Below are 16,688 nucleotides of genomic sequence, written 5' to 3' on the forward strand. Positions count from 1 at the left end.
CATCACCGTGCATCGTTGCACGGTTTCACGCTCCCCAACGTATTTAGAGGCAATTTCCGCCCCGATCCATTATTCCTGGATGCGGCCAACCTCGATAAATAATAAACGGCGATAAAACGCGTCCACCGCATTCCCCGCGGTATGTAAATCGTTCGAATCTCTCCGTTTCTTTCTTCGCCTCTACTTTTCTTTTTCTTTTTTTTCTTTTTTTTTTTTTTCGTTACGAAAAAAAATATATATTTCTCTCCTGCCCGTCCTTCAGATTTTGTCGTCTCTCGATTATTCATTTCGAGGAAATTATCGAAAGCGTGGCCTTTTCCTTTTTTTGTTCACATCTCGGTGTAAATCTCCGAGGATGATTTTGTACTTCGATCGAACGAAATTTCCACCACTATGAGTATTCCACTTGTGGTGGAAAGATCGACGACGTACGGCGTGATTATTGATTAAAAATATTGGCAAGCTAAAAGAGATTTCGGTCTGAAATTATACACGAAGGGAAAGGAAAGAAAGGATAAAGTTAAAGATTAAGCTCGTCGTTAAGTTGAAGGGAATAAAAGATGGGATGGATATAAAACTTGTACATGAAATTTGTACTTGGATCTCTGATATCTCTGACTTACCGTGCTTCGAAAAAAATCGGGAAAATCAAAATCGATTAGGATACTTACGCTCGAAACGCGAACAAGAAAAGAAGGAACTGAAATAAATGGGCGTGAACTGAACGCAGCACAGTTTCTCTCCTTTCTAAACATATTTTATTGTAATCGTATTGGCAAGTTGGATGGCTTACATGCTAAGAATGGCAAAATTAAAACGTATTGAACATAAAGTAGTAACGTAGTATGTGTGAAGGAAGGAAGAAAGGAAAGAAGGAAGGAAGGAAGGAAGGAAAGGAAAACAAAAAATTATAAAAAAAAAAAAGAAAAGGAAGGTTAGAAAGTTAAGAAATTTGGGAAAATTCGTTGGAACGGTTAATATCAGGTAGATAAATAGGACTAATAGATTGGTATTTACAAGATATTTAAAAAAAAAAAAAAAAAGAAAGAAAGAGGAAAGAATTAGGAAGACAAGACAAGATATAGGATTTTCAGGGGAAAAAGAAAACAGGATATATCTGACATACTGGCTCGTTCACGTTAGCAGCAAGACTGCCTCTGTCTCAATGGCGAGAAACGTGGGCGAAAAAAAAAAAATCGATGGGCGAAGAAAAATACAACGAAAGATAAAAAAAAAAAAAAAAAAATAAAAAAATCCGAAAGGACGAAGGAAAAGAATATATATTCGCGCGGAAGCGTGAAGCGTTTTTCCTTCTATGCACGTTTTTTTCTTTTCTTTTCTTTTCTTTTTCTTTTTTTTTTCTTTTTTTTTTCTCCTCCCCTTTTCCTTCAATGCCCACGAAATAACGCGATCTCGTCTCCCTTGTATCTTTTTTTTTTTTCCTCGATTCCCTGCCAGGAGACAGATGTACATCATTCTTTTTTTTTTTTTCTAAACACGATCTAGCGAAGCTAATAATAAATGAAATGATAATGACAATAATAATAATAACATTAATATTAAATGACGGTAATAAAAAAAACGTAACGTAACAATATTGAAGCACCTTAATGATAGTTAACCGTTAAGTAAAGAACGAGGTGGCGTTGCGTCTCGATGACGGGGCCCATGATGATCGCTAATTCTCTCTCTCTCTCTTTCTTTCTCTCTCTTTCTTTCTTTCTCTCTTTCCTTTTATCTCTCTCTCACTCTCTCACTCACTCTCTCGTAACCATTCTCTCTTTACCATTATTTTTTATTTTTTTTTTCTTTTACTCCCTTTTTCTTTCCACCACTCTTCGAAACTCTTCGCTCTTACGGATATGCTCGAAATTTTCTCGCAAATTTTTACAACATTTTTATTTCTCTTTCCGACAATGTTCATCCGCATTTTTCCTTCCTTTCCTTTCTTTTCTTTTCTTTTCTTTTCTTTCTTTTTTCAATCTCTTCTCTTCTTCCACTTCTTCTTCTTCTTCTCTCTTCTTGTTTCCCTTTCCGTACGATCAATATGCAAATTACGCCTACTAGCTAGCGTTTACGATTAATGGGAGAATCGCGCCGGTTCAGCAAGGCGGCGATAACGATATAACAAGCAAATCGATAATACGTTTCGCGGACAAAACGGTGTGGTTTTCACCCTGGCCCCCGTATGTCGATGATACATTCAAAAATTAATAAATTTAATAGGCGGAAGAAAAAGAAAAAGAAAAAAAAAAGAAAAAAAGAAAAAGAAACACGAGAGTTATCCGTCTCTCAGGAGGAAATCGTGATGGAGAATGATGGATTTATTCGCCGGAAAAATAAAAATCGTTAAAAAAATAAAAAGGATCGAGATCGGTCGAGATCGTGCACGCCAATACGAAACATTAAGCCAAGTTTTTCGTTTCGACGAAAGTTATGGCTAATAATAATAATTAAATTAATTATAACGATGAACTTTTGAACGACAACGATGCTCGAAAAGATTGAACGTTTCCCTTTCGTCGTTCCCATCAAAAGTTCCCTCCGTGAGAATCGCGAATTTAAAATTTTATGGAGATTTTGTAAGAAAACCTGGTGGAAACCTGTCACGATCGATCATTTCTCTATCATCATTGTATTGTTTCGAAAAAAAAAATATGTTGAAATTTGATCACGCCGTACGTCGAGAATTGCACGCTCATTGGTTTCGTCACGCGACCGTGTTCCTCTTCCTCAGATCCGACGATGAGTTACAAAATAAGTTAAGAGTTTATGGTTTTTTTTTTTTTTTCCTTTTTTTTTTCTATCACTAGAAAGAGACTCTATTATATAATATATAATATAATAATTATACGTCTATGGTTACGACGCGTCCCTGATTATGTTCTCTGTAAAATATCACGTAGATAGGTATATTTTATATTTTTCCTCTTTTCTTCTCACTTTCTAATAATATATATAATTATATGCATATAATATAATAATAGGAGGCCATCCGAACGTATTTTTTTCTTCTTCTTCTTCTTCTTCTTCTTTTTCCTCTTCTTCTTCCTCTTCTTCTTACACGGTCATCTCGCATTCTAGTCTTCTTTCTCACTTCAACACTCTTCCTTCTCTGTCACACTTTTTAAAAAAATCTCTACATTTTCACCTGCCTTGCACGCGGTGTAACATCGTGTATCACGCATTAACGCATTCACGCGAAAAAAAAATGTATTTTTTTTTCCTCGATTTCTCTCTCGTTCTGTCGTACGATCATCTCTTTCATTCTTCTCTCTCTCTGTTCCTCTCTCTCTCTCTCTCTTTCTCTCTCTCTCTCTCTATGCAGCAGTAAAATCACTAACCGGTATATATCGACGAGTCAACGCGTAAAAACGACTGTAAGTACAACGTATTGCATTGTGATTTTGGAATTCAGCACTGTCGCACGCGGAATAGTCGAGCATGGCACGCTTGGCAGTGAAATAGTTATTTCTTGTCCATTTTCAGCGAGAAAAATGCGGCTCGAAGTGCGCGTTCTATGTCGATATTACATTATATATCTGTAAAACTGAGGTAGCTCCATTGTAATCTCCGACCAGATACAAGTAATAGTAGTTTCTTTCTTTTTCCCATCTTTTTCCCATCTTTTCCGCTCAAAGTAATCAGAGAAGAATTCTATCATTTGTGTGTTCTATATATTTGTGATTCGAGTGCTAATAAATAACTTCGAACATCCTCGATGATTGTAGAGATATTATTTTTCTGATAAAAAGAAAAAAAAGAACATTGCATTACGGAAGCAACGGTGGATGAAACACCGTTTGATCTATCTTGACTCGAGTTTCATTATCTTCGTCTTATCTTCGCCACAATTTCGAAGATGTTTCGAATATTATCTCTAGCGATCTCTGGACAGAAGAAATAATAATAATAATAATAGTAATAATAATAATAATAACAATAATAATAATAATAATAATAATATCCTACTATGGCTATTTCATTCGATTTACCTAAGTCTGTGTGTGTGTGTGTGTGTGTGTGTAATTCGTAGAGAAACGAAATAGTTTGAGCAGTATTTTCGCGCATTGAAACGCGACCGGCGATTCATCCTCTATCTCGTTATCACTTAGAAACGTGAATCTTCGAATTATTTTGAGCAGTCTGTCTAAAATATAATTTCCACATCGAAACGCGACCGACGTTCGACGAAATTCTTTCTACACCTTTTCTTTTTTTTTTCTTTTTCTTCTTCTTCTTCTTCTTCTTCTTTATTATTGTATTGTTCCATTGCCGGCTCGACTGTTCCGCGGAAGGAGGCAAACCCTTAAACCTATATATAATCCGTGGAGGCTATATTATCCCGCGCTTCTGACTATGTGTATATAAACGTTGTGTATACATAATTATTATATTATAATAATATACTCGCTATGCGGAGATGCAATGGTTTCGCCGGGATGACGAATTATTATTACTCGCCCGTCACTCGAACGTCATCGAGTAAAAAAGTAACGTTACTTTATATGCTTTATTTAGGTAATCATGAGCGTGAATATAGCGCGAGAAGAAGACTGATATTTAATTAATTATGGAGGTAGCTGTGGTGATTTTTCACAATCATTTCTTTTTTCCCTTATTTTTTTTTTTTCTTTTTTTTTTCTCTTTAATAAATTCCCTTTGCCTGTCTAATAATTCGCGTAATCATCGCGACACGTGGCACGCGAAAGAAATTCGAGCCGTGCCGATTCGTCCCGACAAACGACGAAACAATTTGTATTGAAGACGCATCAACTCGGATACAATATACAATATAGTGTAATGTAATCGTGCAATATTCAGCTCGTTTATGGCCTTTCTTTTTTCGAAAGCGAACGGAACGGCTCCAATCGATTTCACGGGGCACATTCGCTGCAGATTCGCAGACACGCGGTATGCACACGCCTTGCCACTTGCCAGAGTAAAATCTCGTAACAAACAAGAAACAAATAAACAAACGAAACAAAACAGAATAGACGCTGGCTCGCGAATCATCCGAGCGTCCGTTTAACGCATAAAGAATCAAACCTGTAGTAGTAGCAGTAGTAGTAGTAATAGTAGTAGTAGTAGTAGTAGCAATAGAAGTAGTAGTAGTAGTAATAGAAGTAGTAGTAGTGGTAGTAGTGGTAGTAGTAGTAATAGTAGCAGTAGCAGTAATTTCTATAAGTAATAGTATCACGGCCTGGTTGCTTCAGATTTCCTGAGTTTGTTATTACATTTACAACAATGCATCATGTAATCGTGTCAATTTTTCAGAGTACCTGAGGTGGTAGATCGCTCCCTTGCGAAATTTTTAAAAAGAAAAAGAAAAAGAAAAAACTGATTCTTCCGTGTCCTCCCCCCAAACTTCAATCATCAATGATTGAATTGCACGATCAAAAATTTAACGCACGACAGAACAACATTCGCCAATCCTGTATTTTATATCTTGTAATGCAATTTAAGAAGAAGAAGAAGAAGAAGAAGAAAAAAAAGGAACGAAAGATTCGATCGATATCAAGCAGGACGATATTTAATTATAATTATTTCGCAAGTCTTTTTCGAAAAGACACGGTTCGACAATGCTCTCAGGTTTGCCCTCGCTCGAGCCACGAAGATATCCTCTACAGCCAGGATATCCGAAAGCCGAAAGACTTTGCCGGATTCCCTTTATTCCGGTAGGCAAGAGAATTTCAGAGACGGTTTATTTGCATTTCCCCCCCTCCCTAAGAACTCGAACGAAACGTTCCCGACTGGCGAACTATTCGCGAAAGGTTTAGCCGCGTTTACGGCGTCGTTAATCCGACTTTATAATCACCGTAAAACCACGCGGAGACGAGTGCACTCGCACGATTCGGCATTTACGAGCGCCGGCACGCTCGCCGTTTATTATTGTCGATACCGAGAGAGCCGCGGCGGCTCGCCGATACGGAAGACGAGTGTTCTGTCGTGCGTTCACCACCTTTTCTTTCATACTTCTTTCTCTCTTATTTTCTTTGGCCAAGAATCATCATCAGCAGCCAAGACAGCTATTTCATTCCGCTCCTCTCCGTTTTCGATTCGTTTCGCGATACTTTCAAGCGAAATCAAAAGTGTTTGTTTGCCGCGAACCAGTTTCTTCCTTTTTTCTTTCTTTCTTCTCATTTTGTTTTTTATATTTTAATTTTTTTCGTTCTCCTTTTTAATTCTTCTTTTCCCAATTGAATCGATCGGTTAGGAAAGGGGAGCGTTTTCCACGATTACGTTCACACGATTGTCATTCTAACAACTATTGCAATACTGTAGTTGGTGGTTATTTTATTCCAAAATGACTATTGCGAACTACGTTCAACGGACTATTTTTTTTTTTTCAATACCGGGGATACACCCGACTCTGAAGGGTGGGATGACGGGGTGCTGGCGCGATAAAGGGGATCGTTCGTGTAAAAATATTTTAATATGTATATGTACATTTCGTATATACATACAATATATTTCTGATTGTGTATATATATATATATAGATATAATTATTTATATGTATATATAGCTATATAAATACTGTCGTAGAAAACTATGATCTGCAGGGAGGGTATCGTGAATATCTTGTCACTTTAAAGGGATAGACGAACGCACCCCGCCAACCCTTTTAACTATAATGTTTGCTTACGTGCCTGTACGTAAACGTGTGTGTATATGTATGTGTGTATATGTATACGCATTTGCAGCGTTCGATAAATCTGTACATGTGTCAGTGTACATATATAATATATATATATATTTCAATGTGTACGTGTTTCTCTATATAACGTACATTATCGCGACGATTGATCGAAATCGACGCTTGTATCTGTACAGTTAAAGAAAAAAAAAAAAAAAAGAAGAAGAAGAAGAAGAAGAAAAACAAAAAAATTGACAAAAGATTAAAAGAAAAGCGAAGAAGAAAGTCTATCGACGAGATCACTTTGTATTGGGTTCATCAACTTTTCCACGCGACTACGATCAATGCGTGTACGTATGATTTTGTTGATCGTCATGAAGGGTTATTGGAATAATTAAAAGGGGAGACGCTTTCTGTACAATTTTTCTCCGGTGAAGAAATAGAGAAAGAATAATGACAACGGAAACGAATGGAAGAAGAAAAAAAAAAAAGAAAGATTAAAAGGAAAAAGAAAGTCTTAAACCTCGTCGTGTTTGATTAATTATTCACAATGGCACAAAGGAAAAAAAAACGATCAAACCCTATTTTTGCATTCTCCTCCCTTCTTCGTTCTGATCCGGACAGACAGTTGTCACAAACGCGTATAACGATACCTAGAAAACCTTTTAGCTTCCTCCTTCGATCGATGTCCACTATATTTTCTTTTTTTTTCTTTTTTTTCTTTTTTCTTATTTTCCATTATCTCTTTGTTTTCTTCTCTTTAAGATTCTTCTCCTCGACAAACATCGCGAATAAATTTGTACTCTGCGAAGAATTTCCTCTTTTTTTTTTTTCCCTTATTTATTTACTTATTATTCTTTATTTTTCTTCCTCCGGGTTCCTCCTCTTTTTTTTTTCTTTTTCTTTTTTAATTTCAATTTTTTACCTTAACCCTTCTCTCGCGACACGATCGCATCTGATCCGTTAATATTTATTAGAGAGCTTTCTTCAAGGCAAGAAGTGGTTTCTTTGTACCGATTAGACCTGGATTCGCGTCTCGATCGATCATATTCCCGCATTCTCTCCATTTTACAATAAAAACACGTCTATCAACGAAGCTTTCCACCGTGCAAATTCGCGCAGCGACGACTCGTGAATCTTTCCGCGAGGCGAACGAGCGTATATTAAAAATTTCATCTGTTCGTAACAAGCGTTAAAAATAACACGGTTCGAGGGCGCACGATAAACGGTATTACGATTCTACTATTTTTTTTTCTTTCTTTTTTTCTCCTTTTTCTTTCTCTACAAAGATCTACCCGTGGCCTCTTCCCCGCGGATTCGTATACAAGTATTTCGATCGTATACAAATACCCCCACCGTATGTATGTACAATATAAAGTTTTAAAAAATCGAGGAATCCCAGTGTCGAAAGCTTCTTCAACACCCTGTCTCTTCTAGTTTCCCTTATCCTGATAATTCTTTGCGAACATTGTTTCAATACGATCAATTCTCCCTTAATTATTGTCGCGGATAAAAACTTTATACTCTTCGATTAATAAGCTTAAAAATCTCTAATAAATAAGATCTCGAGGATTCGTCGAAAGGGGGTTGGTTTTCGACGCTGCTCATCAAAAAGTTTTGCTCGTCTTGCGCTCGATCCACGATCGATCGTCGGTTTCTCTTTCTCTCTCTCTCTCTTTTTTTCTTTTTTTCTTTCTTTTTTTTTTTTTTTTTTTTTTTTTGATTTTTCGAATCTACTACTTCTTTTTTTTTTCCCCTCTCTTTCTTGGACGTATTCCGTCTCGCGCAGAAGTACACAGCATATATATTCCGTTCGTGAACAACGTATTCCTATAGCGACGAAATCACTAAGAGTCCCTGTGTTTCATAGATAAAATGCTCTTACAGGCTAAGAAAGGGTTAGTATACTCCGAGTATTGTTTACAACCTACTAAATCTAGGCAAAAAAAAAAGAAAGAAAGAAAGAAAGAAAGGAAAAGAAAGAAAGAAAGAAAGAAGAAGAAAAGGAAAGAAAGAATAAAAATAGGTGTTAAAAATCTAAAAGAAGAAAAAAAGGGTTCATCTTCAGCCATAATCGATTTTCTCACTTATTCGTCATTCGTCACTCTTCCATGCACATTCGCGCAAGAAAAAAAATTCGCGCATTAAAAAAAAAAAGAAATGAAACAAAATTATAATAGAAAGGACGAAATTAACAATTATTGTAATAAAGAACGCGAAAGGAAAGAAACCTTTTTAAAACGAGATGCGCCACTACGTATTGCTAAATTTCTCTTTTTTTTTCCTAGGCGTATCTAATTATGTGTGTATCGTGTGTATGTGTGTGTGTATATATATATATATACATGTATGTATATATTTATATGTATATAATATATATTCTCAAGATATACTGTAAATCAAAGTAGCTCGTGTGTTGCATTCAATTATTAGGAACCATTTTAATATTATTATACTTCTCGAACCTGGACAAATGAAAAATCGCGCGCGCAGTTTACGATCTTCGAAACTGCCTCTAACTTCTTTCTTTCTTTCTTTCCAATTTTATATATATCTTCATCGCCACTCGTGGAACGAGAACCACGTGTGTGTATAATTTACGAGGATGATCGAAAAAAAAAAAGAAAAGAAAAGAAAGAAAAATATAAATAAAAAATAAAATTTGAAATACAATTTATCGTGAAACGAAAAATCGTTAGAGGACGAGAAGAGACGTTAACGGATTTATAAATAAAACTAGAGGCTAGAGAGGAGTATCGAGATGAGTCAGAGCTAACGACACGTTCAAGAATGCGGAAAGAGTTGCGGATCGATGCTCCATTAGGAGCAAGACGAAGTTCAAGAAAAGATGAAACAGTTCTTCCTTTCCACTCGTGGCTTCTACCTTGTTTCCTTGCGTCACGTTTCTTCTCTCTTTCTTTTTTTTCTCTTTTTTTTTTCTTTTCTTTCTTTCGAAAAAAGAAAACACACAACAAAAAAACAATACACGAGCAACTGAGTCGTCTGCGAGAAGATCTCTACGGATAAAAAGAATCGTGTCGTTCCCTTCAAGAGAGAATGATCGAAATAAAGAACTTAAGTACTAAGAAAAGTCATGGCAAGCCCTTAGGGGATGAATCTCTTTTCCCATTTCGATTAATTCGACGGATTTTCTACGGAACAATGAAAACTAGGAAAAAGAGTTAAAAAAAAAAAAAAAAAAGAAAAAAAAAGGAACGACAAGAATAAGGTCAATTGATTCGCCCTAGTCGAGACCTTTCTTTTTTTTTTTTTTTCTTTTTTTTTCGTAGTTTCGCGCGCTACCTCGCCTAATTCCATTTTTTTCCAGAACCGAGTAGAACGCATCGTCTCGACCATCTCTCGAATCCTATTAACGAGATTCTATTTTATCACGTTTTATCGTAACAATCGTATCCCCTCTCCTGGCTGGTCAAAGAAAACTAGCCAACTTCTTCGTTCAGAACACCGTTCTAACCTAAGTCTAACCAAACGAAACGAGAATATTTCATTGATCGACACGATGAGATTCTCCGGCTTTGCATATCCCGTCCTTTTTTCTTTTTTTTTTTTATTCCTACAATAAAATGAGTAGATAATTAACAATCGTAATAATCGTCGCGATTCTAAAGCGACTCTCTTGACGAGACACGACCGTACGTAATTGATTCGCGCACGAATTCAAATCAAGCGCGGAAACATAATCTCTCTCTCTCTCTCTCAATCTCTCTCAATCTCTCTCTCTCTCTCTTTCTCTCGTGTGTGTGTGTGTGTATACGTGTACAACTATGCGTGAAAAATGGTACAGTGTGGGCGTGTGTGTATGTATTTTAATGTACGTAATGCCGTGTATTCGCGTCTGTAAGTGAGTGTATGTACCTTGGAAAGATGCACGCGTCTAAAAAATACAAAGGGTGCTAAACCCTAACGCTAAACACGTGTATCATTCTACTCGTTACTTTAACGCGTTTCTATTCTCTCCAATTATTATCGTATTATTTCCTTTTTCTCCTTTACGTTATCCGTATCGTGTGCACGTACGTACGTACGCGTCGTGGTATACTAACCTCTCTATAAATCTAGACAATATATATTTTTCCTCAACATTTATATATAATAATAATAATAATAATAATATAATATAATATAATAATAATAATATCTTCTCGGGAGTCGCGTGCATATACGCGACGATCACCGTTTTCTCTTTTCTCTCTCTCTCTCTCTCCCTTTCTCTTCCTTTCTCCCTCGTTCTCTCAAACAGTGTTTCTAGAAAATAAAAAGAATCGAACAATTGATCCTCCCTAGCATCCTCTCGTCTAAGGTTTCGCTGGGGCGATCTCTCGTTTTTTTTTTTTTCGAATCATCGCTTCGACGAGATCGTGAAAGCGCCGGTCCGTTGGAACCGGTTGAACGACGTCTGTCGCGATATATCGATATCGTTCTTCGTATATTCATAAATCATTTTTCATAAATGAGTAAAAATCATGCGAAGAATGAATAGCCATGGCGATATCATCTCTTTTTTTATCATCTGATTCTGATTCTGATTCTCTTTCTCTCTCTTCTCTCTCCGAAACATCATCATCATCGTCGTCCGTGAGATTCGTCTTGGTCTGTCCTATCACTTATCGTTTATCGTGGTTCTTCACTGAGGTAGACAGATGGAATATTTTATAAACTGGGGTAAAAACTGTATACGCGCATATACACGTGTTTACTTGATGTGTGATAGAGGTATATATATATATGTATATGTGTGTACGTGTGTGTTCTATGTATCGTGTTCGTAAAGAAAAAAAAAAGGGGAAAACGGAAATTGAAATGATCCGTTTCTCCGAGTGTAGTAGCGAAGGAGGGATTCGTTTCTCCGATTCGGAACCGGCCCGGTATTTTATATAAATGTAAAACGTGTGAATTATACGTGTGTGTGTCATGACTTCGTTTCATCTTCTTTCTTCATCTTTTCTTTGGAAAAACAAAAAAAAAAAAAAAAGAAAGAAAAACAAAAATTCTATTCTCCCGCAACGAAAAGAAAACAGTGGGACAAGTCTCTACTGAGGTAGTGGATGGATTTGACTGCGAGCGAAGGGAACGCGCCTAGATCCCAAGATCGGATCCAAAAAAAAAAAAAACGCGTCTCTCCAAAGCGCTTCCTAATAATCGGGTCACTCGATTGTAAAGTAACAAACTATGGTCGCAGATTGCCGCGAGCGTGCCACCTATTCGGCTTTAACGATTTCCGGCTCCTCGTTCTCGCTAAAATCGTCCTCTTCGCCCCCCGACGACTCCCCCTCCTCCAACAACCCGACGTGCCTGTCCTGCATCGCGTCCTGGCGATCCTCGTGCACCACACCGGGCCCCCGACCCTCGTCTCGGCCGATCATGGGATAATCCTCGATCCCACGGCCGCCCAACTTGTCCATGGCGCTCATGTGCGCCATCTTGGCCGCGTGCGCCGCCGCGACAGCGGCAGCTTGCTCGGGGCTGAGGCCCATCGTCGTCAAACCGGAATTCTCGGCTATAAATTGCAAATATGTGTCGAGAATGGCCGATCCCGTCGCGCTCGTGTTGTGATGGCTCGGATGAAGATGGCCGGGTGGATGAAGGGGCGCCGTGTTCGGCTCGCGGCTGCCGTGCAACGTGTCCAAAGACTTGGCCGCTATCGCGGTCGTGGTCGAGTTCTTGGTGGTGCTGCCGCTGCCGTTGTTACCGCTGCCGCTCACCTTGGTGATCACGGTGTTGTTATTGGGCGTGGGTGATCCATACCTGAGGCTGAGCGGCAAAGTGAGGTCCTCCGGATCGTCGCCGCCGCAGATGCTGCTCCCAGCCTCGGACGGGGCGCCCCCTCGTGGTATCTCGAGCCTCATGTCGCCCCTTCTCGGCCCGGTGGGGCTCGCACGGGCTCGCAACTCGGCGGGACTCACCTTGACACCTGCCTTGGCCAACAGACGAGACGCCAATTCAGGGTCGAACGGGCTGGGCATCGGCAGGACCGGTAGATCCTTGGTGCTGATCCCTCGATGCTGGCGCGACATGTGCGAGTGCAACGAGTTCCTCGACTTGGCCACGGTACCGCACAGCACGCAACGATACCCCGGACAGATCGTGTGCTTATCTTCCAGGTGAGTGCGCAATGTGTGGGCGGATCGATAGATCTTACCGCATTTCGGGCAGGGGCGTGGATCTGTGGCGCGGACCCGCATCATGTCCAAGCCGCGGCGGGCCACTGAAAAAAGAAGACAAACAAAAGGGTGATGAAGGCGAGTTTCCCCAAGTGAAAGTTCCTCTATCGTTTTTTCGAGGAGCTTGCGGTGGCCGATGCTGGCGGCGCAAGTCCTGGACCGGGCAAACCACGTGGGAAGAGTAGCTAAAAAAAGTTAGATTAGAAACGAAAGAAGATAAAACTTAAAGGAGAGATGAAACTTTTTTTTTTCGTTCCGTTTTTTAGAATCTCGTTTGCCTCGGATATTCGGCTATTCGGTAAATCGAATAAAGATGGATGTCCATTGATTGATGGATTGATCAGCCACGTCATCTTCTTTGAATACCTTTTATTGTACAAAGCATTACTTAAATAGTATATACTTTATTTCGTGTATCTTACGTATAATCTTACGTACCCTAGTATCTGCTAAAATAGTGCGTATGATGCTCTATACATTGTCCGTGGCACGAGCTGTCGCTTGTGTGAAAGCGATTTCCATTTCCATTTCCATTTCCAAAATTTTTAAAATCAAGGCGCGTTTGTCGTGTCGTGTTTATCGAAAAGAAAAGATGTATATATACATATATATATATATATAAAGTAAAAGAAAAAAAAAGGAAAAAAAAAGAATGTCGTAATCGAGACTAGCCGTTGAATAATCAATAATAAGAGATTTGTTTCTTTCTCGTAAATATCATCATCATCACTCGCGCAACCAACAACTCGTGCACACGCGTATATGTATTTATATTTATATATATTTATATAATTTCCTCGTAATTTATTCGCAGCGTATCCTCTAGTAACTATCGGTGTGTCGAAAAAAAAACTTAACCTGTCTGGGATATATTCTTCTATTCCTAGAGAATACTGACGAAAAAACAGAAGATTGTAGAAAAATAAGGCTAGGCGCTGTTCGAATCGACTCGTTCATCGTGTTCTGTTCGTCGATCGTTTCTCAAATGTTCGCTTAATATACGTTGTACATATGTTATTATACATATGTTCGTCTGTTGTTTAATATATATATATATATAATATATATAATATTTTTTTTTCTCTACGCGTGTGAATTTACGTGTAAATATACGTATTAATTAATTATTCGTATTGCGGCGCGTTTCTTCGGATAACGATTACGGAAGCATCGCAAAACTAATCTCGTCCAACTTTTTTTAATTTTTATTCCTATCTTTATTTTATTTTTATTTTCTCGCGCGGAAGAAAATCTTCGGATTCCAATTTTTATCGTATCGTTTCGATTTTTTTTAGCCGTTACAAGATTGCAAGATCGACTAACGTTCCGCTCGTAATCTAAAGAAATTTCTCGACTCGTGTTTTACGCTCATTTCTTAAAAACTACGCTCGTTAACGTAAGGCTGGCTTACTCAGCTTTAGAGGAACATTGTTTTCTCTTGTTTAAGATTACGTTAACCTAACCGTTATTACATTATCGTAGTCGTATAATCAACGTCGATCTTATTAATACACGATCTCTATTGGTGTGACTACCGTTTTATCCATCCTTATTACTTTTTTATTTATTTATTTATTTATTTATTTACTTTTTTTTTTATTAATCAGGCTCTACTAGAAATACTGTTTCGTACATTTTTTTTTTATACAAAATCAACTCTTTCTCTCTCTCTCTCTCACTCTCTCTCTATATATATATAGATTTACTCTTTTTATATATATATATATATATACTCTCTCTATTTATTTATATTTATATATATTTATATATATATAATATATTCCTTCTTTTCTTTCTTTATGTATATATATATATAATAATAATAATAATTATAATAATAATTATAATAATAATAATTATAATAATAATAATAATAATATTAATATTAATATTAATAATAATAATAATCTCCCGAATATTTACAAAATGTGCGCTTCTCGTTTAATTGTCAGGAAGAGAGGTGGGTGCTTGTGCGACAATTGCCTCGATAATAAAGCACTAAAAAGGGGACCGATCATCGTAGGCGCGCAGACTCGTCCCGAAATCATTCTTAACCCTCCTCCCCTCCTCCTCCTCCCCCAAGATGTTATACTTACATTCAACCAGATCGCAATATCGCGTATACAATACCTTCGAACTCTTTATAGACTCTGGCACGCGAGACATTTTTCCTTGAAACGCGCCCTCTCCACCCCTCTGAGACTACCAAGACACGTGTATATGCAATCGATAAACGGCGAAACTTTTATATTGGGGATGTAAAAAGAAAAAAAAAGAAAGAAAGAAAGAAAGAAAGAAAGAAAGAAAAAAGAAAAAACCGCGCGCATACGAAAGAGAAGAGAATAAGAATACAGAGAATTGAGAGGAGTAAACAAGCTAGAAGCAAAAGAGAGAGAAAGAAAGTGATTAAAAGAAAAGAAATAGGGGGGAATAAGTAGAGAAAACCCGATAAGAGCGAAAAAAAAAAAAGAAGAGAAGAAGAAAAAAATGGCTACGCGAGTCTAAGGTAACCCGGATAATATCCATCGGCCTGTTTATCAGACGTAAGTCCATCTGAGCGTCTTTATCTGATCCCATTGTACCGGATGCTTCAAACGCATGTGATTCCTCACGCTGTTGGGATGAGAGAATGTTTTCGCGCACGAGGCAACGGGACAGGTTGGCGAGTCGCGCGGATAATGATGCTCCAAGTGAGCCCTCATCGTGCTGATGTCCTGCAACGTCCTACAACAAAGGGGACACCTGTAACCGTGCTGTTGATGATGATCGCGTATCATCTTCTGTTGCCTGTAGTCAGCCGGGCTCCGTTGATACTTGGTCGTGGTGGTGTTGGTGGTCGACGAGGTGGTCGTCGACTGGTCTTGCTGTTGCTGTTGCTGCTGCTGCTGCTGCTGCTGCTGCTCTGCGTCTTCCTGTAGCGCCTGATGATGATGATGGTGAGGAGGAGGAACGGATAGTGGATGATGATGACGATGCCGATGATGTTGCTGGTGATGGCTGTGGTGGTGGTGGTAAGCCGCGCCCTCTGCCTCATCGAGCCCGTGATCTGCAACCACCACCACACCAACGTTACCACCAGCCACCACCACCATAAACTCAAACCCAACCCCTAATAAAAACAGAGAGTACCAAAGCGCGCGAATACGCGTTCCACCCGAGCCCTATACACCCACCCGCAACATCCCCATTGATTCATGCGGAATATCTAGAGAGGAGGTTACATCTCCCGCAAATGGTTACCGGTTACCGGTTTATATATATATATATATATCTCTGACGGATCGCTAATTGCTCTCTCTCTGCTCGATATCGCGCGCAATTGGCAGACAGAGGACTCCATGGAATTCGTGCAATCATCGCGTAAATCGAATACTACTACGGCAGAGATGCTTGAACGTGTCCAGGCAGAATCTCACGTGCCAGATTATTGGGGGTGGGGGAGGAGGGAGCAGGAACCGTTCGATTCTCTCTGTGAATGTACCGTGTGGTATATTTGTATGCGTGGGGTGGCTGAGCACGGACGCTTCTTCTCCGGATATTACATTTCCAAGGATAAGAACTGGACACGCGTTTTGGCTCGAAGGTGGCGGAGGTGTGTAAGCGTGTATTTTTTTGTTATATATAACTCGGAAAATACCTCATTTCCATTGCGCAAACGATCGAGCGAACGATCATTGTACATCGCTCGATCGAGTAGATATTTCGTGCCATGCGATTATTCTTTTCTTACTTTCTTGCCGGAAATCTACTATTATATCTTCTATATATATATATATAGATATATATATACCTATATATATATACCTATATATATATATATATATGTACCTTGTCTTTCGTGATAAATATGATATTGTAATCTCTCTG

At 38.6% G+C, this 16,688-nt stretch overlaps 1 protein-coding gene across 13 annotated transcripts in view; it reads right to left on the minus strand.

The window, feature by feature from the left end:
• Positions 1-748: 748 nt before the first annotated feature.
• LOC726547 (protein abrupt) overlaps positions 749-16,688 on the minus strand; it is a 69,781-nt gene continuing 53,841 nt past the window's right edge. For 11 of the 13 annotated variants that reach the window (XM_006560357.3, XM_006560348.3, XM_006560347.3 and 8 more), the window contains exon 8: positions 749-12,865. In XM_006560357.3, coding sequence (XP_006560420.1) covers positions 11,859-12,865 — 1,007 coding nt within the window. In that variant the 3' untranslated portion in view covers positions 749-11,858. Of the gene's footprint in view, positions 12,866-14,761; positions 15,868-16,688 lie in introns of those variants that run through there. The other 2 variants (XM_016915754.2, XR_003305928.1) reach the window with 2 other exon arrangements.

The sequence above is a fragment of the Apis mellifera genome, linkage group LG13 (genome assembly GCF_003254395.2).
Source record: "Apis mellifera strain DH4 linkage group LG13, Amel_HAv3.1, whole genome shotgun sequence".
Lineage (NCBI taxonomy): Eukaryota > Metazoa > Arthropoda > Insecta > Hymenoptera > Apidae > Apis > Apis mellifera.